We start from the raw sequence: 24,292 nt of genomic DNA on the forward strand, positions 1-24,292 counted from the left end.
GCATAGAGTCAGCAGACTAAAAAACCGTCTTTGATCCACTTTGTAATCCAGATGGGTTTCTCAAGCTGCCATAGTCTTAATGTCAGGCAAACATGCACATGACATCGCAAAGCGTTTTCAGCTTTATTCTCATGAAATGTGGACCCTACAGGCACTGTCCAGGGTGAAATACAATTGCCCTTTTATGTGTGACTTAATTTACAGGCTTCTCTTGGCTTTGTAGTGGTACAATGCACCAATGAAAGGCAGATGAGCTGTAAATGTCAGTAAAAGTTAGCATCCTTTAGGGAGTGTCTTGCACTACAGTGGCTGGTTCAAGGGGAAAAAAGACTTTAGTTTATAAAATTATCTGTCTTTTTGCATTCCATCAAATAAAAAGGAAGCAACATTAAGCCCACAGAGTATAATGATTTATCAGGCTCTGATCATACTGGTATCCATTTCTCCTTTTATTGGTCTGAGGATTTGATATATAAGACAGGATAAGCCACATATTGCACATGACCATAAGTTAAGACACAGCGAGCGTAGCGCTTTTTATGAGGGTGCAATTTTTGGAAGATACAGGACGTTTTACAGTGTTCTCTTGGAAGCGGATACAAAGGGATAGGGTGATGATCCACTAGGTGAGGGTCTGACTCTTTTTAGTGGTGGGCTTGATGGAACAGGCAAAACAATAAACCCTCGCCATTCACAGGAGATCCAGAGATCAAGCGAATCCCATGCCACACTCCCTGCTTATTAGAGGATGAAAGTGCCACAAATACTGTGGTCATAGTGTTTGTGAGACTTGAACTGATAAAAACAGACATGGGTTTCCTAAGTTCATCTCTCAGGGATCTCATAGCTTGACACTATGTGGGAGTGAAAGTCATTTACTGAATATGACATGCAGCTTTAAATGGCTCTATTCCAAACTTTGTCTACATTGGTGACTCTCTTTTTTATAGACAGGAACCTAATAAAACGATTTGAAATTCTTTACATAGGCAGCAACTCTGTTACTGGACACTCACACAACACACAAGTAGCACTTCTCATCTGAACTGATTTCAATAGTTTGATGTTAGCATGTACAGTAGCTAAGCTAATAGCTCATCACATTGATAACACTAATATTTATAGATATTATTAAATATATTTATATGAAACTACTTTATATATCTTTTACAGTACTAAATAAATTAATAGACATTTTCCTTTGAAGTCTTGGGTGAATTTTTTTTCACAACGCAAGGCAGGGTAGACAGACAGATAGACAGATAGACAGATAGATAGATAGATAGATAGATAGATAGATAGATGGATAGATAGATAGATAGATGGACGGATGGACAGATTAGATAGATAGATAGATAGATAGATAGATAGATAGATAGATAGATAGATAGATAGATAGATAGATAGATAGATAGATAGAAGGTAGATAGATAGATGGACAGAAGGACGAAGGATGGACGGATAGACAGATTAGACAGACAGACAGACAGACAGACAGACAGACAGACAGACAGATAGATAGATAGATAGATAGATAGATAGATAGATAGATAGATAGATAGATAGATAGATAGAATTTTCTGCCTACTCCATAGGCAGATTTTGTCAGGAAAACAGAATCATTAACTATGAGCCCTAACTAAGATTTGGAACAGAGCCCATGGGAACTTGCATGCATGGGAACTTGTTCTGTGAGTGGCGAGAATCTACTGCGTCTATCTGCACTACCTGCCGTGCTTGTCTGGGTCTCGAGCCTGAGGAGTGCCCACAGACACCTCGTCCGAATCCACTGTGCCAGTAGAAAGAAGAGTGGAGGAAAGCAGAGGAGGGACAGGGGACAAGGGGTCTTCGCTTGGGGAGGTGGAGGCTGAGGAGGTGACAGAGGAACCCCGGGACGGGAGGGCCCCCAAGGACCTGACCGAAGCCCAAGAAGACAGTCTGGGTGATATTGGGGGGCCAAAATCTGGGGTAAAAGGAGGGGAGGACACTGGGGCTTTGCGGATAACCTTGATCCCAGACCTGTCCCGGAGGTTTTCCTCATTGTCTGTATCGGCGGCATTGGGAATGAAGTTGACCATGCACTTTAAAGGCAAACACAAGCTAGAAGCTTCATCTACTGTTGATGGCATCCAGCTACGAACATCAGAATAACAGCAGAAGATCTAGTAAATGATGGTGAACACCATGATATGTTGGAAGACATTTATGTTAGTCAAGTCAGGGAAGAGATAGCATCAGAAAATGGATAAGGATCTACAATCTGGTTTCTAGCTCTAAGACGCTACACCCTGAAATCCTATTCTGCTGAAATACCTTCCGGATGCCTGTCTAGAGAGCTGTGTTTTCTGAAGCTCCTCATCTTTTTCCTCCTCTTCCTCCTCTCTGTAGCGAAAAGGAGGGATTGAGGGTCGGAAGGAGGGATGAGCAAAGACAGGAAAGGAAGAACAGAAATGAAAGGAGAGGACAAGAACAAGTCCCTTCACCACATGCTCTGACAGCAAACAATATGACACAGGTATTTGCAACAGAAATTTTTTAGGAAAAGCCACGTTATGTTACTTGGCCAAAACTAATGTCACATCAACACAATATGGAGGATACCATTGCCAATGATGCTGCCTTCAAAGTGCTATCAGAATAATCATAAATTTTGAGTTTCCTAGATCAGGGGTAGGCAAGGTCAGTTCTAGAGAGCAGATGTCCTGCAGAGTTTAGTTCCAACCCTGAAAAAAACCTCACCTGCCTATAGCCTTTGTATTCCTGAAGACATTGATTCGCTTGTTTAGGTGTGTTTGATTAGGGTTGGAGCTGAACTCTGCAGGATAGCGGCTCTCTAGGACCGAACTTGCCTACCCCTTGCCAAGACAAAAATTAGACATAACTGGCCTCTTAAATCATATTTATGACTGAGAAACTCAAGAGATCATTTTGATATGCCGTTTAAGAGATTGGTTGTAAACTATAAACATGGAGGTGGAGCAAACCATTGCTGTAGTGACTAGTAAGTTTTATCCATTTTTCCCACAACATCTATTTTGCTTTCTCATTGCTTTTGTCATTACAGTCACGTAACCTACATATTGCATTTGTTACACAGCAAAAAATATAATTTATTTGACTAAAATCATCAGCAAGCTGATTATCTAGATTCCACAAGTAACAATTATCCTCTCTTGTGCTAAATGCGGGTGAATGCGGGTGAATGCGGGTAAATGTTTATATAGTGGCCAGAAAATGGGATGCTGCACCTCACAATTAGTTCGGTATTACATATTTTCTATGAATTTTGGATTTACAGTTTTTCTCAGTCGCTTTGGTGCATTTCTCAAATCATCCTTAACATTTGCAAAGAAGTATGTGCATTTCTCAAAACAATTCGTACAAACAACACAACACAATGGATTACCTGCAAAAGCCTGTAACTTACTCAAAATCTTTAGTTCATCTATCAAAAGTAAGTATGCATGTCAATGAACATACCAGTGCCATCAGAATGAAAAGTCCTTGTGTCATTGTTCACAAACAACATAGCCAAAATGTCTAGTCATGTTGTCAATCAAACAGTGTACTCTATTAGCATTATCTGATGTAAACTATTTCAATAATTGCCAGTTATTGTATTGAAATGCAGAAGGCTGCAATTCTTATATGTGCCATATATCCATTTCAAAAGTACAAATGTACACATTACTGTATGTGAGATATTGATTGAAAGAGACTGGATAGGACAAAAAAAGAAGAAAGAAAAGAAAAAAAAACACATTACAGAGTCATTGTGATAGACAAGAAAAAGAAATATCCCTGAAAGTACACGTACATCACTAAGACGTCTATTTTACGTCTACATTTACATCTGCAACATTTTTTAGATTGTTTGCTCACCTGCACGTTTCCTACCAGGTGTCCAATAGACTTCTATTAGATGTCTTTACTGTAAGATGTTTATGATTTAGAGTGTATGTAAAACTGACATCTTACAGATGTCTGTCAGATGTTTGTACATGGCAGATGCACAAAAGCGAAAATACAAAATTAGAAAGACAAACACAGAAATCACCCCTTAGGCAGAACTTTGCTTTTCCATACAGCACTGTATGAGGAATTTCAGAGAACTGGTTTGTTATTGGTTAATCTGCATTCCCTTATTAGTGAAAGCCAAGATGCATGGCAAATTTACAAATAGACTAACAGGAATGTGTAAAAAATATACTTCATAGTTTATGACAACTATATCAACCATTTTGCATTTAATGACTTATACGATAAACTAATGACTAGATGTTTTGAGGGGTAAGACTATTGCACAGAGACCTATATAATACATTTTGAGCAACATGACATTAGCAACTGACAATGTAGGAAAACACAGACAAATGTACATAATCAATTGCATGAATGTACCAAAGTAATCGCAACTTGTTCAAAAGAATGAGAAACTGATATTATGATGTGCACAAGTGACTAGATGATGTGGAGGTTGAAAAAGTAGTTTTGAGAATTTCATTTCAGATTTAAGAAATGCACCAAACTGACTGAGAAAAACTGTAATAAGTCTTTCCCCCCAAAAAATAGGCAAAAATGAATCTGTTGTCCTTCATGTTTCCTATTCTTTCCGACAACAAAGCACTCGAATGCGACAAACTTGTAATTATGACTTAAGAAGTGGTAAATAGGAAATATCTGATAGCACATGAGAGCAGCATAAATCTACAGCGCAAAATAGACAACACGACCAGTGTAGTCTGATTTCTGAACAAATAATTTTTTAAAAGCCAATTCTTTTTAGTCAATCAAAAGCATATAGTGAGTGCATTTACATGATCATTCTTAAACTGATTATGCTTAAAAAGACAACAAAGCATATGGTCATGTAAATTTGTGATTTCCTTTATCGGCATAAGGTCATAAAGCGATTAAAGGAAACCCCGGGGATTAAGACTTGCATGGCTTAATATAATGCACATGATTTCTCTTACTGAAATATGTTGTAGAAAACCATTTAAATTGTACGTTATTTAAAAAATCCACTTTGTTTTATACATTTTTTGAACAGTGTGGACACCACTATTTCGACTGCGTCAAATGGTTGCACTCAGTAAGCTACTGGTGCTACCTGTTGCTATTTTTACCGCAACAAAACGCGGAACACACAACTCTATAAAACAGCGACACATTGTTTTGGTTGTAATTTTTAGTCGGTGGACAACAAGGTATGCAATGTAAGTCTTCCATGCTTTCTTAGCAATAAGAAGAGGAGAAAATAATGGGAAGATGCCTGTGGGTGAATAAAACAAAGACCCGCGTCTTTGCTCTCTCCACTTTAGTCCTGATGCCTTTGAGGCTTATAGTATACTACAGCTACTGAACAAACTTACAAATGGCAGAGAAAGGAAATGCTAGATGCCATCCTAGCATTTCTAGTAAACATGCCAAAGCTTGTCATGATGGTGTTGCCACTGAAGGAGTTTCTCAGTGCGGATTTCACTCGACATCCAGGGAAATTAAACTCCTTGTGAGGAAAAATCGATGGTACAGCATTTGGTTTAAGCCTACGCTTATATCCATAACCACTTGTAAGCTCCTTCAGTAGCTGTGGTCATTGTATCAGTATATCATAAAAATAGCAACAGGTAGTGCCAATAGCTCACCGAGTGACATTTTTTCGTTTAGCATTGTTGTTTAATATATAGTTAAGGCCAATTATTGGACTGAATTTATGCTGCCAGCCTGCCACTAAAAAGACAATGAAAGTCATTTCCATTTCAAGAATTGTTTTAAATTTATCATTTGGCATCTTGATGGTTAAAAAATTGTTAAATTGATCACAATTCCCATACCTATCCATTGTCAAAACAGAACAACAACCCATTTTTGGGTCACGACCCACCAGTTGAGACGCACTGAGTTACACAACAGTCAATACAGCAAAGGAGTAAGACCTTTAGGAGTAAGAGGAGAAGTCTTGTGCCTCACTGCTCAAGGGTCTTGCTTTCTAACCATCTCTCAGTAGACTGGTATTTATTACTAATATGGAAAACACCGCACTTCAAAGGTCCTTCTAATTTCCTGTGGTGGGTTAGCTAACAGACGTCAGGATCAGATGACTGACTGAGATGAATTCAACTATCTGTCAACCAAACCGCTCGAAGAAAAATAACCCATGAAGCCCATCACTAACAGCAGATCCTGTCATCAATAATCAAAAGCACAAGCAGTCTGTTCAGCTCAACAAAAGAAGGAGAGTGACGTGAGATATATAGAGATAGAGACAGGAGTATTCTTGACAGTTCTTGGTTTTCTGGCCCTATCTGACTGAAGGTACTCAGCAGCTTTCAAACAAGAGTTCACAGCAAACAATTTTGTTAGTTTTTTTGTATAGATGTTGGTTGCTGAAATGTATTTTGTATTATGGCCGATATAACGAACATCATGACAGATATTATGAATCTAAGATTTTTTTTTTTTTTTTTTTTCTGTTTATATGTTTTTAATGTTTAAGGACATCAAAATATTTTAATATGCAAGAGAGAAAAACAAAGTTACATATTTTGCTATATTTTAATCAGTCTCATTTTCCAGTAAAAGTATGTAAACATCTTTAAAACAACATACATATACTTGAAAAGGTAATAAGATTTTTTGTAAAATAAGATAATTTCTTAATATGTATTTTCATAACATACCATTTAAAATTCAATTAAATAATGTGTTCAATATAGATAGATAGATGGACGGATGGATGGATGGATGGATGGATAGACGGATGGACAGACGGACGGACAGAGGGATAGATAGATGGATGGATGGACGGACAGACAGACAGATGGATAGATAGATGGATGGACAGACAGACAGAAGATAGACAGATGGATGGAGAGATGGATAGATGGATGGACAGATGGATAGATAGATGGACGGACAGACAGACAGATGGATAAACAGATGGATGGACAGACAGACAGAGGATAGATAGATGGATGGAGAGATGGATAGATGGATGACAGATGGATAGATAGATGGATGGACAAACAGACAGATGGATAGATAGATAGATAGATAGATAAATAGATAGATAGATAGATAGATAGATAGATAGATAGATAGATGATGGACAGACAGACGGATAGATAGATGGACAAATGGTGGACAGATGGATGGATGGATAGATGGAAGGACAGACGGATAGATGGATGGACAAACAGTGGACGGATGGATGGATGGACAGACAGACGGATAGATGGATGGATGGATAGGCAGATGGATAGATAGATGGACAAACGGTGGATAGATGGATGAATGGATGGATAGATGGATGGACGGATGGACAGACAGACAGACAGATATAGATAGATAGATAGATAGATAGATAGATAGATAGATAGACAGACGGATGGATAGATGGACAAACGGTAGACGGATGGATGGATGGATGGATAGATAGACAGACGGATGGATAGATGGACAAACGGTGGACGGATGGATGGATGGATGGATAGATAGATGGACGAATCGTGGATGGATAGATTATTGGATGGATGAATGGATGGATGGACAAACAATGGATAGATAGACAGATATCTAATTTGAGGCTTAAAATTATATTTTCTACTTGTACTTTTTGTTTTCTCAAAATGTTATGATGCTGAAACACTGGAAAACTGGAGATTTGGATCTCTATTTTTGATTACAGGACTCAAAGTGAGTTGTATTTACTCAAACATAATGACCAATCCCACACACTGGCAAGTACATTTTCGGGGGCACTGTAATTCAATATCACCTCTAGTAAGATCCTCTCAGAGACACAGAATACATCCAGACTCTCCAACATTCCACTAACACAGAGCGGCTGAGCTGGCCTCTGCTCTCTCTCTCCACTGCCTTACGTGACCTTACCGTGTCCCTCGACTTACAACTGACTCGCTGAATGAGAGAAAAACCATATGAAGCTTTTTCAGTAGCTGATATACTACTGTGATTCCCAGTATGGATATCTATGAGTTCACCTTTGTCCTTTGAAACATTCAAAGGATACGGATTAAGTTGTATTATTATAGTTTACAACAAAATATACAAGGACAAGATCGAGCACCTCATGCTGTGCTACAGCCCTGAGAAGTATCCATGGCTCGAACCTCCATATTTCAGTAACTTCCTATTTCCTCTCAGCCTCGCAGGTTCCCACCGCCTCCCTCGTGTGCATATGATTAATATGAATGTCTGTGCACTAGCAAGTGCTCTCCGTCTCTCCCTCGGAGCATTATTAAATTCTCCATCTTCTTTTGAGACTTAAAAAGTCTCATGTCAAAAGTAACATGATAGAATACCCAATATAAAACTGCTTCCTGTTCTTTAAAAATCAGTACATCCTGAACTACACACAGTGTTTTATTGCTGAAAATGAATACATGTGGTCAGGGGAAGGTAAAAAAAAAATGGCTTAGTGTAGGTTTTTCGCTTTCACTTTTTCATAGATGTCACAAGACAATAACTGAAAGTGTCATATTAGTGATTTTACATTTTCATAATCTCACCTAAAATATCTAAACGTATAGATAGTATATACATGTCTTATTTTCCAGTTACATGATGACAAGTTTAATATATTTCAACTGAAATTTCAGTTAAATCCTTGTTTTAAAGAATTCCTGTTTTTCCTAATGTAGTATAAGACACAATATGATTTATTCAAGTCGACTTCTGTCTCTCTTTTCTCACCTTTCGCTGATATCATCTATTCTCTGGCCATTGAGGGGCAGGATGTTGGGTGTGTGGCTGTGACAGGGGGAAGAAGGAGCAGAGGTGTGGCCTTTCCCATTTTGGAGTGAGTGTCTTCGGCTGCGGCGGCGTTCCAAACCTCGCCTCTCAGGTGTGGCCCCAACGCTGGCCCGACGCCGACTTTTGTGTCCAGATGGAGGAGGCTGTGCCTCATCATCACCATCTTCATGACGAAGGGTTGACTATGGATAAACACAACTATTAAACTAACAGCAATAGCAAATACTGCATCTATGTTAAGGTTTTATATATCAAGGATTACTTTTTTGTGCAATATATACAGTTGAGGTCAAAAGTTTACATACACCTTGCAGAATCTGCAAAATGTTAATTATTATACCAAAATATTACCATCATACTAAAATGCATGTTATTTTTTATTTAGTATTGACTTGAAAAATATATGCAACTATTACAGAAGGTTCAAATGCTCACTGATGCTCCAGAAAGAAACACAATGCATTAAGAGTCAGCGGGGGTGAAAACTTTTGAAATTTAAAGATCAGGGTAAATGTAACTTATTCTGTCTTCTGGGAAACATGTATCTTCTGTAGCTTCTGAAGGGCAGTACTAAATGAAAAAAAATATGATATTTAGGCAAAATAAGAATCTTCATCTTCATCTTTTTTCTTTCTGGAGCATCAGTGAGCGTTTAAGAATCAAGAGTATGTAAACTTTTGAGCAGGGTCATTTTTATAAACTCAACTATTACTTTCTCTTGTGAACTATTAAACGTCTTTTATGTGAAATATCTTATTCAGGTCAGTACTAAATAAAAAAATCACATGCATTTTGTATGATCCCTCTTATTGTGGATTCTGCAAAGTGTATGTAAACTTTTTGTACATATGGACTTGCTGTGAATTTAGACCTCAGGATAAACAGTTCTTAACAGGATCATTCAGGTGATGTTCGATTGAAAAGCAAACTGAGCACATGCTAACCTCATAGATATTGAACTGTTCCACTAGGTCCAAATCTGTGCCTTTCCTGTTGATGTGTCTCTGGGCCACGGCCTCCATGCCCTGCTCCTCCAAACTGTCAACCACATCATAGAACGTGTCCTGGTCAGGAAGACCTGCTAATGTCTGCAGGAATAAAACAGATATATGAGAATAAAAGTACAAACGTAACTTCATATACAACATAATGTGACTGAAAGTGTGCAAAAAGAGACATTTCTGAAACATAATACTGTCCATGTACCTTGTTGATAAGGGTCATGGCATAAACCAACAGCTCAGTGTCCATTCCATCTTTCTCATCCAGGATTTCCATGGTATTGGACCAGGGCTTACAGCCTGGATAAACAAAAGGGTCAGCGAGGGTCAATGAGAAATAAGATTTCCAGTATTACCTTTCGTGCAGTGTGTAATGTCGCTGTATGTGAATGTAAACAATCTGCAAAGCCGAAAGTGCATGATAAATAGTTATTGTCTCCCAAAATAACGAATTGACTATGTACACAGTTAGTAAATCGAATCCTATACATTTGCATAATGTTTGACATTGGCTGTCTGTGAACAACTCGACCCGCCCACAAACACGTCATTTTACTGACGACAGCTTCTCTAAGCTCGGGGATTTCAATGCAGAATTCACAAAATGCTTACTCTTGAAAGATAACTGAGTACCCAGTTTATTTGGACCAGCTCGATTAAATCACATCCTGTAAGTATGATAAATAATAGATGGAGGAGTTTAGAAAGACTGAATCTTTGAAGCACTTCAAATGAGTCGTTTGAGAATTGCTGGAAAATGAGGTGATATTAAATGCGTATTTTAAAAAAAACTAAAGCGATTTTTGGACCTTGTATACTTGTGAACCTGTTGTAGGAGACTTGCAAAACTACTAGGAACCTCAAAAATTGCATAATTAAAGGTAAAACGTGCAAATATATACAAATATCATTAATTATTCATTTATATATAACACTATGAACTTGGAAATTCACACCATATTACTGACACATAGTAATGACATATGACATACCACATGACTTTGGCAGACAAAATCTGTCTTAAAAAACAGAAACGTATTGAAGACATATTGAATCAAATTGACTGAATTCAAAGGAGCTGTGGTTTAATAAACTTCTAATAGTATTTGAAGTAAATCGTTTGAAATATGGCTGGTTCAGAGACAAATGAGCAGTGTTAGTTTGAGGAGAAAATGTCTGTTATGTAGATTAATAACAGGAGACGTTCTGCTTCATCTGCCAGCCTGTCTGTCTCTCAATGGGAGACCAGAGACAGCGTTCTCTCTTCTTATGTAACAGTATTAAAACAGTATTAAACTTTCATTCTAGCTGTCCTATCTTAGTAGCTCTGGTCCTATCAACACTTCCCCCCCCCCCTCCATGAGCTCAGTCCATTAATCTTGATTTACTCTGCTGACTATCATATTTTATTCACTGCCAATGCAGGGGCTGATAATATTAGCAATTACCTTAAAATATCTTAAAAAGAGTCAAGAACAGTTTGTTAACTGTCATCGTCACTTGTTGCTTTCTCTCTTTTAAGTAACCAAACCTCACCATTGGAGAGAGTTTCTATCATCTCAGTCCCACACACACTGTAACATCCAAACTCTGGATATGAGTTTGGACTCAAATACAGAGACTGAGAGTTGAAAATGGATTTCCAGAGACATTGCAACAACCTTCCAAGAGTATTTCATAAGTGTGTGTGTGTTTGTTTTTGTAATGTGTGTACGTTACCTTGCTTGGTGTCTATGGTGTTGACAGCCTGGATGAGCAGAGGTGCGTTGGATTCTGTGTATTCCACGAAAACCAGCAGCAGCTTCAGAGCAGTTTTAACAACCAACCGGAACTGCACACATGTACACACACAAAGAAACACATTATTAATCTCTATACAACTCTGTAAACAACATTAATCTTAACATTTGCCTTTACACCCAATAATATGTCATTTTGCAGCTCACATCGGATCTTACACCATCTAGACTAAATGAACTGTATATTTAAAGGGAATAAAAGCCCTGAGAATATCTTGACACATTTTCCTGAATAGGATACTATGGAGGATATTGATAACAGCCTCTGACACATGATTGCACACTGACAGAAGGAGGAGCATCTTTAAATGTCCTGCAAGTAGATTGTTGAAACTCTTTTTCCTGTCTGTTTTCTGTTCTCCTGTTTTTTTGTTTTTTTTTTAGCCCTCTTTGACATTTTAGTTTTTCCTTACTTTCATTTCTATTTTTATACTGTATTTGTGCAACTTTCCTATAAACATCACTCAAACAGTGGTGTCACTGAAAAACACTCACTGCAAACAAAACAAAATAAAAACACATTTAGCCATGTTTAATTTTCTTCTTTTGTTGTTCATTGTTTTTTGTTTGTTTGTTTTGTTTTGTTTTGCGCTTCAAGTATAAATCTAACAACATTTTCTGTGGTCCATCCTAAAAAATAAAAACAATTTGCTAAAGGGTTCAAAACAAAACAAAACACATTTAGCCATATTTATGTTTCATACCCCACTGACAATTTTTGTTTGTTTGTTGTATGTTTGTTTTTGTTGTTGTTTGTTTGTTTGTTTTGTTTTTTTGTGCTTTAAGCATAAATCTAACAAAATTTTGTGTGGTCCATGCTAAAAAATAAAAACAATTTGCTAAAGCGTTAAAAGGAAAACAAAACACATTTAGCCACATTTATTTTTTACACATTTTTAAATTTGTTTTGTTTTATTTTATTTTATTTTATTTTATTTTATTTATTTATTTATTTTTGTGCTTTAAGCATAAATCTAGCAATTTTTTGTGTGGTCCATGCTAAAAAACAATTTGCTGAAGGGTTAAAATCAAAACAAAACAAAACAAAAAACATATTTAGCCACATTTATTTTTCTTACCCCACTGACAACTTTGTTTGGTTTTGTTGTTTGTTGTTCATTGTTTTGTTTTGTTGCATTTGTTGTTGTTGTTGATTTTGTGCTTTAAGCCTAAATCTAAAAAAAAATGTGGTCCATGCTATAAAATTAAAAAAAAAAATAAAATAAAAAAAATTGCTAAAGGGTTAAAAACAAAACAAAACAAAACACATTTAGCCACATTTATTTTTCTTACCCCACTAACAATTTATTTATTTTATTTTATTTTATTGTGCTTTAAGGATAAATTTTACAAAATTTTGTGTGGTCCATGCCAAAAAATGAAAACAATTTACTAAAGGGTTTAAAACAAAACAACAAAACAAAATCAAACAAACACATTTAGCCACATTTATCTTTTATACCCCACTGACCATTTTTGTTTTGTTTTGTTGTTTTGTTGTTTTTATTTTATGTATTTATTTTTTGTGCTTTAAGCATAAATCTAACAAAGAAAATCTAGAAAAAGAGAAGAAAATCTAGAAAAAGAGAAGAAAAAATAAAAATAAATCTAGAAAAGAGAAGCAAAAAATAATGTGTCAGGAATGTGAACGTGTATGGAGTGGAGAAACAGATCTGTATTTAATAAAGTAAGAGTTGCTTAGTAATGAGTTCAACCTATACTGTGTGTTTCATATGTACCATATAACAGAAAGAGAAAGAAGAGGAAATGCATTTAAACACTACTACATCCAACACAGAACGGCATAATAACATCTGCTGATGTGGTGATCACAAACATTCATTCACATCCAACCCTTAACACACACATTTGTGTGTCTCATCATATGTGCTCATATTGCCACTAGAGGGCTGGACAGGATTGAGAGAGGAAATCAGTCCAGAGCACTGGATTGTGCCGTGCAAAACCCTGCCACACTCTGTGTGCTGGCACACCTGAAAGCTGCCCTGCTGAGCTAAAGCAAGCTTCACAAACATTGGCTTAAAAGAGCATAAATACAGGGGAAAAAAGTAAAGTCAGTCATGAACACTGCGTGCAAAACTACGCCACCCTATGAGTATTGGTTAAGTTGGCACACCTGGAAGCTGCCCTAACTTAAAACATTTGCAAACATTGGCTAAAAAGAACACAAATACAAGAAAAAGTACCAATCGGACCTTATTGAATTCATTACCTCTGAACAAAATAATAGACCTGGACATTCAAAGTTTCTCATCTACTTTTGCTTTCATCAAAAATATCTTAATTTGTGTTCTGAAGATGAACGAAGGTCTCATGGGTTTGGAACGACATGAGGGTGAGTCATTAATGACAGAATTTTCTTTTCCCTACACCACAAAACCAGTCGTAAGTAGCACAGGTGTATTTGTAGCAATGGCCAACAATACATTGTATGGGTCAAAATTATCGTTTTTTCTTTTATGCCAAAAATCATTAGGATATTAAGTAAAGATCGCGTTCCATGAAGATAATTTGTACATTTCCTACCATAAATATATCATAACTTAATTTTGGATTAGACATGCAAAGAACTTCATTTGGACAACTTAAAAAGGCGATTTTCTCAATATTTTGATTTTGATATATTTCAATAGTTCAGATTTTTAAATAGTTGTATCTCGACCAAATATTCCTCTATCCTAACAAACCACACATTAATGAAAGGCTTCTTTATTCAGCTTTCAGATGATGTATAAATCTCAGTTTAAAAAAAAAACAACCCTTATGATTTTGTGGTCCAGGGTCTGTGTTATTTGCATTTTATTTTTATTTGAAACTAGAGCTGTCAGTTTAACGCATTAACTTAATTCATTAGTTGTGAAAAATAACGTGCTGGCCCTGCCCCAGACTTGTACGTATAACGGTAGCTGACTATTGACAAACGATGCAGGGCAACAACTCCACAAACGCACTCATGCCATAAATTCAAGATAATGGTGCAAAAAATGCCCTTATATGTGTTTTGTCTCATATTTTTACATTAAAGGGATAGTTCACCAAAAAAAATATATATATATAATTCTGTCATCATTTACTCACCCTTATGTCGTTTCACATCTTTCTTTTGTGGAACGTGAAAAAAGGTATTTTTAAGACTGTTGGTAACAAAGCTTGGTTACCATGACTTACATCGTCTGAACAAAAAATATGGAATCAAAGTATAATTTTTTCCACAGTTTACATTAGGCCTAGGCCGTTGCAGCCTAAATGTTCATGTCTAATAAATTATTTTGAATCAAATAAAACATAAAGGCTGAATCTATTTTTTGTAATGTCTGTTTGATGCTTTACAGAACAATGACTTTAAATGATCTTTTGGGAGTAATTTCTATGACCAATAAGCCATTATTTTCATGTTATGGCTACTATTTTGTCTAAATATATTAGGAGTGAAATACTAAATAAATAAACAGTTTTAGCTGTTTTACTTAGCAATTGAATTTGGGTATCAAAACGTGAATATATATCATATCATATCAACCCTTACAAATAGCTTACAAATAAATAAAGGGAAAAAAACATTGAAAATAACCGATTACCGATATTGTACCGATGTATCACTTAACCCACTGGGAAGCAGGAAAAATCACAAAGTGCAAAAACACACTCGTTGATCATTTTTATAATGAAATTCATAGTACTTTACCTTTGATCCGACCAGTGTGTAAAGCCACTGTACAGTTTCATTGTGTCCAATAAGCCCATTCATTCCATCCACATACAGCATGATTTGTCCAAGAGCTGAAAGACAGAAAGAGAGAGAAATATGTAAGTACATTTACATTGCTGCAGTTTCTGAGGTGTCTGGATTGCTAGTATAAATTCAACCTCTGTCCCTCCTCACCACTGGATAGTCCTTTTAGTACATAAAAGCACTTAGAAAGTTCAAGTTTTTAGTATTTAATATTCATCGAGCAAAATTGTGTGCTTTGAAGATGATTGATTTTCACTTGACATGCAACAATGAAGCAAAATCGTCTTGTTCCACTGATGTGCATGAGTGTGTGTGTGTGTGTGTCTTTGCATGTGCGCAGCAGTGATACAGCAGTGTGGTCAGTGTTTCCATTGTCTTCTTAAAACATCACTGGCTCTCTTTAGCGACTCAGGGGAGGTCTTCTGGTGAGGGAAGTGTCGTGACAGAGCCTGAACTATAAAGAAAAGGCTTCACACACCAGTGAACCCTCACATATGTGTCCAAAGTTTAAAGCAATCAGAGTACAAACAGATACAGTCCTTTATATGTGAAGAGCAGGATTTCGCTCTGATCAAAGTGAAGAGTGTCAATGAGATCCATCTGGAGCTGTCTGATCCATCTCTGCTGCAAAGAGTTATTCTATCATACACACACATTAACTCACATGCTCCCTGGAAGATATAAGCTGTAACAGGTGAACCGTTCTCAAACAAACAACTGAACTGTTACACTTTGAGTCTTCACATGAACCCAGAAATATACAAACACACCAACCCAAAACCAGATTTATAGGTTAATGCTTTCAAGTTGCATTTAAGTATTCTGGAACTCTTGACTGAGTTAACAACACTAACCAATTGAGTGGAGCTTGTTTCTGATTATACCTTAAAATGGCAAATTCTGACTGTAAAGCTTAGTTTCTATGCATTTTATAAGCTATGAAGTGACAGGTATAATAAAATACATAACATTACACTAGCACTTAAACTGCTTTCTGTGCTTTCTTTGATTCTGACCAAAATGACTTGAATGTACATCACAATTACGATTTCCAAACATCCGAAGAGGGAAAGGCAGCATATGTTCAAGCTGAGAGACTCCGAGGACAGGCAGGAATCATAACAAACAGCTTCACGCGCACACATAGAGCAGTTTAAATATTGCTCTTGAAGCCTGAAATCTCAGGCTGTGTGGCAGTGCAGTGGGGAAAACATCTGAGCAGCCTGATCCACCCAAGCGTAACATGACTTCCATTTGTAGCAGGACACATAAAGCGGGTCATAACAAGAGCTCAGGGAACTCCATAGGAGGCCACTAAAATCACAGAGCTCCCATTTGACAGAAACGACTGGAGGAAGAAATAAAACCGAGAGCTCTGACAAAGACACAAGCAACAAGAGGTGAAGGTCAAAGTGACTTTCTGAGCCGTAGTTTAGCTGAAGAACGAGTTCTGGCTCCACTAAATGGTAGATGGATGTATGGATGTATAGATAGATAGATAGATAGATAGATAGATAAAATGTGGTTTGACCTGAGATTGACACACTCTCTTCATTTTAGATTGTTGAAAGAAAGATGAGCTCTACTGGACTCTACTCACACAATGAGGTCGTTTGATAAATAGCATACCTAAAGCCTGACTACATGTGTATACATGGACACGGGCTTTAATACGGAGTTCAAACTGTCTCCGCACGCTCACCAACACGTACACTCTGCAATTTCTTTGTACAATTTCAAATCAGCAATCAAATCTGACTACAATAGCACCAAATACTTGTTTGACTCAAATACTACCCAAAAACTTAAAGCGAGTCAATAACAAAAGAGAGTGTCTGAGACAGTGTTTAAATTTAATGACTCTAAAAAAGTAAAAAGTAAAACATTTTTCTTACACATTGAATGCTTGTAAGTGTACACATCATAATTAGTAATTAAATAAATAATAAATAAATGTAAGGTTTTCATATATATTTATACAACAGTTCTTTCTGATCCTCAAATCTGACTGGCTGAGAGGAGTGCAATATTCTAGTGATAGCAGAATCAACCATTTCACCATTTGTATCACTCCATTTGCAGTATTTCTCATAGCGAGTGTCATGGCAGTCTGTCTGGCATGTCTGAATCCACTATAATTTTATAAATAATACTGTTTTCGTGTCACGCAATGTAGTTTTAATAGAATTTTGGGTGAGATTGTGCTTGTTTAGACTTCAAATGTGTGATTTGTCAATAAATATAACATCTATTGAAAAATTTGCTTTGACATTTTTGGGGATATTTCGCATAAAAGGTGTTTACAGTCCACAACAGAAAATAATAGTTGAATTTATAAAAATGACCCTGTTCAAAAGAGTTCATACACTTGATTCTTAATACTGTGTTGTTACCTTTTTTTTTTTTTTGTGATAGTTGTTTATGAGTCCCTTGTTTATCCTGAACAGTTAAACTGCCTGCTGTTCTTCAGAAAAATCCTTCAGGTCCCACAAATTCTTTGGTTTTTCAGCATTTTTGTGTATTTGAAACTTTTTCTAACAAGGACTGTATGATTTTGAGATCCATCATTTTACACTGAGGACAACTGAGGGACTCATATGCAACTATTACAGAAGATTCAAACACTCACTGATGCTTCAGAAGGAAAAACAGTGCATTAAGAACCAGGGGTGAAAACTTTTGAACAGAATGAAGAATTGTACATTTTTCCTTTTTTGCCTTAATAATATATTTTTTTGGCATTTAATATTGCTCTTCAGAAGCTACAAAAGATACTTACACGCTTCCCAGAAGAAAAAAAAAAGTTACATTTACCCTGATCTTCAAATTCAAAACGTTTTCAACCCCCAATGATATTTCAATGATGCAACTCAACGTTCCTTCACTACTAGTTCTAGAGCGACTAGCGACTAGTTTTAAATTAGGACTAGTTTTAAAGTAAGATTTGAATTTGTGGCGGAAGGAAGTAGTTTGCACAAAAGACAGGTTTTTAAACACATTCTGTTGTTTCTAATGTATTTACACATTTGTGCCACAGAACTTTTGTAAAAAACGCAATATCACATTCGTAGATGTGCAATATGGTTATACAGTATCAGCACACTGTGATTACCTATGGCCAAATCACAGCTGAGCTTATATACATCCATATCGCCAAAAAAAAAAAAAAATATATATATATATATATATATATATATATATATAATTTTAAGAAACTTACTGAACTTGACACAGACGTGAGTGTCTGAAGTGGTCCCCTTTTTTTTCTGCATGTTGGTTGAACCATGTGACTTTTGATTTGGCAGACAAGTTTTTCAAAAATTATTCATATTTGAAGAAAACTGCTTAAAACATGACCTATTTACTTAAAATCTCATTTAAAAAAAAACTAAAAATGTAATTTTCTTTATAATAACAAAAATGTCAGGGTGGTGCAAGTTTATCCCCATAAAAATATATTCATATTCATCACAGAAGAAGTCTATATATTTACATAATATTACAATTTTTTTTTGTATTTCATTTAAATGATTTATACTGAAACAAATATTCTATAAAATAACTACTATATAATGAAATTGCTCCAAATGATGACAGGCTCTTTTAACTGATATGCAAGACTTACTGAGAGTTACAATTTCTCAATTTTTCTACAAGTGGCCCATCTGCTCCTCCCCATACTGTCTCACTCTCAGTTCATGCAAAGTTAAAAAAAAAAAAAAAAAAAAAAAAAAAGGTTTTGTTTTGGTCTGGCTTGAAAAAAGATCATTTATATCTCCTGACCCAACTGTGACACTAAAACCCATTTAGCAACACTGCTAAACCTTACTGTTTCCTGGCACCATCTGCAGCTTACAGCTCCGGATTGTACCTGAAATGATTCCTCTTAGCTGGAGCAGAGCCTGCAGGACAACTGCTGCCAGATTCCCATAGCGAGAAAGAGACAGAGAGAGAGAGAGACCGAAGGAGAGCAGAGCGGTGACCAGGATGAACTCTGTCTACTGCGTCTCCACATGGGAGAATGAGGAGTTATGAATGCACCACATGCAGGCCAAGATTCCCAGGTGCAGCCGTCTGGTGTGTGTGGCTGCCTGCTGGACTGACTCTTCATCTTTTATCAATCAAGGCTAATTACTCAAAACATGTCAGTGACAACATTCCACATGCGTTTTTTTTCTACTTGCACACATTAGCAAGTCTACCAGAATGACATGCAGGGTCAATCCTGCAGTTTGGTGGATTTTGGAATGAGCAGGTTTGCTGAAAAAAGGTAAAAGTAGCAGCAATTTCTCCATCTTATCAGAAGGAGAAAACCTCTGTCTATCAGAAAAAAACAGACTGGTCAAGCTCAGGCTGGCAGAACATAATCATCCTGATCAAATATTTCATGTGGTCTAGGAAGTTTGTCTATTGCCCATGGGTAGATATTTTAAGCTGATGAAGCCTATTACTAGCTAGGAAAGAAAAACATGCTAGCAGAAGATTAACATTTAGGGATAATTTTAATAGATTGCTCCTTCAGATTAAATCTTAGAAAAATTAGGTAAAAAGATATAAAAATTTGTTCTTGCAGTTGCTTTCCCTTCATGGAAATCATGTCATTTCTATCAATATTCTACCAAGTAGCACTAATGTAAAAGAGCGGACTGTAATTTGAGAGACATAAGCTAATTTAATGGCTTAACGCATTAAAAAGAAAAAAATATGTACCACAATAAATAGTTTTTTATGTCAAAAATAATAAGGTCATGTACAAGCTAATGTTAAAAATTGCAAATTTGAAAATATATATGTAACCTTCATTTTGAAAGTTGTTTATTATTCTTTGGTACTGAGACACACCAAATTCGCAATTATTATTATTATTATTATTATTATTATTATTATTATTATTATTATTATTAATAATAATAATAATAATAATAATAATAATATTTCAATAGATTATAAAAAATAAACAAATCAATACATATAAATGAAAATACTGAAATGTAAAGTGTTTTACAATAATTGTAATTTATATAATAATAATAATAATAATTATTATTATTATTATTATTATTATTTAAATAGATTATAAACAAAAAAAGAAATATAAATGAATACACTGAAATGTAAAGTATTTTATAATAATTTTAATTTATATACTACTACCACTACTAAGAATTATTATTATTATTTTAATTGATATAAAAATTAAACAAATCAATAAGGAAATATATATGAATATACTGAAATGTAAGGTATTTAAAATTTTACATTTGATCATTTTAATTTCTATAATAATAATAATTAAAATAGATTATAAAAATAAACAAATCAATGACGAAATATAAATGACTGCATTTTACAATTAATATTTTTTATTTCTATAATAATCATAATAATAATTAATAATAATAATAATAATAATAATAATAATAATAATAATAATAATACTAACAACGATATTAATAACAATAATTATTAATAATTAATAAATATTATTATTATTTAAATAAATTATAAAAATTAAACAAACCAATAAGGTAGTGTAAATGAATATACTGAAATGTAATTTCTATATTAAAAATATTTATTATTATTATTATTATTATTATTATTATTTAAATAGACTATAAACAAACCAATAAGGAAGTATAAATGAATATACTGAAATGTAATTTCTATATTAATAATATTTATTATTATTATTATTATTATTATTATTATTATTATTTAAATAGACATAAACAAATCAATAAGGAAATATAAATAAATATACTGAAATGTAAAGTATTTTATAATAATTTTAATTTATATACTACTACTTCTACTACTACTAATAATTATTATTATTATTTAAATAGATTTTAAAAATTAAACAAATCAATAAAGAAATATAAATTAATATACTGAAATGTGAAGTATTTTACATGTAATAATTGTAATTTCTATAATAATAAAAATAATAATATATTACATTATATTATTATTATTATTATTATTATATTATTTTTTATAATGTATTATATTACATTATAAAACATGCAGTACAGTTTCATGGGGACATAAAATCCATCAAATTATAGGAAGACCATGCACACAGTCGCCCGTTCACAAGGTTCTGCATGTCTCCATCCCGTCAGAGCAGCGCACATGCATTTTGTAACGAAGCACATCACAGATTGTTTGTAAAGACCCGATCGACCCTGCAGACAGACAGCCAGGGTGTTCAGTGAGAGAGCTGCTGAGAGACAGGTGAGAGATATAATGAGCTACTCTTCATATGCTTCACGGTCCAGAACATTCCAGAAATCTCCCAACAGGATCGCTCCAGCACACCGGCCCTGAACGAGAGCACGGGAGATTAAAGCTGGGACTAATGGGAGCTAAAGCTGATTCGCATCTAAAAGAGATGTTTTTACAAATGCACAAGACAAATAACAGGTGAGCATGACAGATCTTCAATGGGAGAGGAAGAGATTTCGGCAAAAACAGACAGTAGGCATGACATTCCCTGCTGAAAATACTAGTAGAGGGTAAATTCTGGCTTTCTGAAACCCTCTTTAATCCCTCAATCATGGCCAGCTCCACATTTGTGGATCCCCTGTCTGTTTCTCAAGGTTTTTATACTCTGTCCACATCCTTAACCATTATTTACAAGTATCCCATCCTAGATTTCATGTGCAGTGGCCAGAACTTGGCAACATTGCGTTTTCTCTTTCTAACTTCTCATGGTCTTTTCTTCTGCACCCCTCATTTGTTTCATTTACATTTTAAATTTTCCCTAGAACTGGGTCAGCCAAAGCTTGGGCCTGTCTGTCAGCGTGCTACATTTATTTTCATAGGCCTACAGGCCTTCTATCAAGGTCCTACTCTCCACAACAAGCAAGGGAACTTTTACTGCACTCAACACATTTCCTAATCCAGCGAAACGAAGTCTGGCGCAGTTATCGGTGCTGTTAAAGTCAGGTATATTTCTTTTGTTAAACCACAAAGTAGAAACACTCTGCAAATGTTTCCACAGAGAAATAATATGGGTTCTCTCCCCCACCGGATATGACAGACTGGTTGTGCTTTTGGGGCAAACTGATGACGAAGAACTTTTTCCCGTAAGCTTTGACTTATTCTGACTTCCTCTCTTGTCTGATTGGGTTTTGATTTAACCTCCCTGTTTCCTAATGAGACAGCTTTATTACCAGTGCCCATTAAATTTCCATTAGGAGCAGTTTTGGATGCAGTAAATTCAGCAGGAGCTCATCATTACGCAATCAGCCGAACCCTGCGCAAAGCGCTTGTGTCCTGTTGTTGCGGTACTGCCTCTGCCCAGTCACAGCTACTTGGTAAATCAAGGGGGCACTGATTCAACCAGGCATGCTACTTTAAGTAAACAAATCATCAGCCGATCCAAACCCAAAGTTCTGCAAACCTCTGATTTGAATTTATGTACACTGTAACTGTGCATAGTGTGTGATGTAAACAAAATGTCTTAAAACAATAAAGGTCACAATTACGAATTATACAGTAGGTCACAAATGCAAGGACTAAAAGTTACAGTCGAGTTGACAAAGTTGAATTTAATGACAAATAAAGTAGCAATTATGAGAAATAAAGTCCGAATTTTCAGGAAATAAACTTGAGGTTGAGATGTAATGACAAATGAGAACTGGGTAGCAATTACAAAAGAATACAGTCAGTTGTGAAAAATAAAGTCACAGCTAAGATGCTAGATTGAATTTTACAAGAAATAAAGTCACATGTGAGAAATATAGTCACAGCTGAAATGTAAAGTTGAATTTTATGAGAAATAAAGTAGCAAAAAGTCATGGTCGAGATGTACAGTTGAATTTTACAAATAATAAAGTTGCAATTGAGGGAAATAAAGTAACAATTATGAGAAATAAAGTCACAGGTTTCAGTATTAAAGTCGTGGTTGAGATATAATGTTAATTTAACAAGAATTAAGTTGCAATTACAAGAAAAAAGTTGTGAGAAATAAAGTCACAGCAGACATGTAAAGTTGAATTTTATGAGAAATAAAGTCACAATTGTGAAAAATAACATCACGGTTGAGATGTAATGACAAACGAGAAATGGGTAGCAATTACAAAAAATACAGTCAATTGTGAAAAATAAATCACAGCTGAGATGCTGCATTGAATTTTTACGAGAAATAAAGTCACATGTGAGAAATATAGTCACAGCTGAAATGTAAAGTTGAGTTTTATGAGAAATAAAGTAGCAAAAAGTCACAAAAGTCATAGTCAAGATGTAAAGTTGAATTTTACAGGTAATAAAGTTGTAATTAAAGGAAATAAAGTAACAATTATGAGAAATAAAGTCACAGGTTTCAGTATTAAAGTCGTGGTCAAGATAGAATGTTAATTTAACGAGAATTAAGTTGCAATTTAAAAAAAAATAAAGTTGTGAGAAATAAAGTCACAGCGGACAAGTCGCAATCAAGATATAATACTGAATTTTATGAGAAATAAAGTTACAATTATTAGAAATAAAGTCACGGTGTTGAAAAATAAAGTTGTGGTTGAGATATAACATTAATTAATTTTACAAGAAATAACTACTACCATAAAAAAGTCACAATTGTGAAAAATAAAGTCAAAGCTGAAATGTAAAGTTGAATTTTATTAGAAATAAAGTAGCGATTATGGGAAAAAATAAGTAATAAAGGCACAGATGTGAGAAATAAAGTTGTGGTTGAGATATAACATTCATTAATTTGACAAGAAATAAGTAGCAATTACAAGAAATAAAGTCACACCTGTAAAAAAATTTATGTTCAAGTAAAAAAAAAGTTGAATTTTACAGGACATAACGTAGTAATTACAAGAAATATTGTCACATTTAAAATAATCTAGCTATTTTTAAGAAATGTTTTAATATTTCACATTTTTGACCACTCGGTAAACATTTAAAATTCAGTGTAAACTGCCTCTTTGATTCCCCCTGATGTTCCATAC

The 24,292-nt window shown here is 35.0% G+C and overlaps 1 protein-coding gene across 5 annotated transcripts in view; it reads right to left on the minus strand.

Annotated features, from left to right (window-relative positions):
* Positions 1–24,292, minus strand: part of fhod3b (formin homology 2 domain containing 3b) — a 203,040-nt gene that overhangs the window by 31,216 nt on the left and 147,532 nt on the right. For 3 of the 5 annotated variants that reach the window (XM_051131509.1, XM_051131507.1, XM_051131511.1), the window contains 7 exons: positions 15,285–15,379; positions 11,499–11,610; positions 9,985–10,079; positions 9,723–9,866; positions 8,719–8,960; positions 2,314–2,382; positions 1,729–2,133 (listed from right to left, as the gene is read on the minus strand). In XM_051131509.1, the coding sequence (XP_050987466.1) occupies positions 1,729–2,133; positions 2,314–2,382; positions 8,719–8,960; positions 9,723–9,866; positions 9,985–10,079; positions 11,499–11,610; positions 15,285–15,379 (1,162 nt within the window). The remainder of the gene's footprint in view (positions 1–1,728; positions 2,134–2,313; positions 2,383–8,718; positions 8,961–9,722; positions 9,867–9,984; positions 10,080–11,498; positions 11,611–15,284; positions 15,380–24,292) is intronic. The other 2 variants (XM_051131510.1, XM_051131512.1) reach the window with 2 other exon arrangements.

This window comes from Labeo rohita, chromosome 16 (genome assembly GCF_022985175.1).
Source record: "Labeo rohita strain BAU-BD-2019 chromosome 16, IGBB_LRoh.1.0, whole genome shotgun sequence".
NCBI lineage: Eukaryota > Metazoa > Chordata > Actinopteri > Cypriniformes > Cyprinidae > Labeo > Labeo rohita.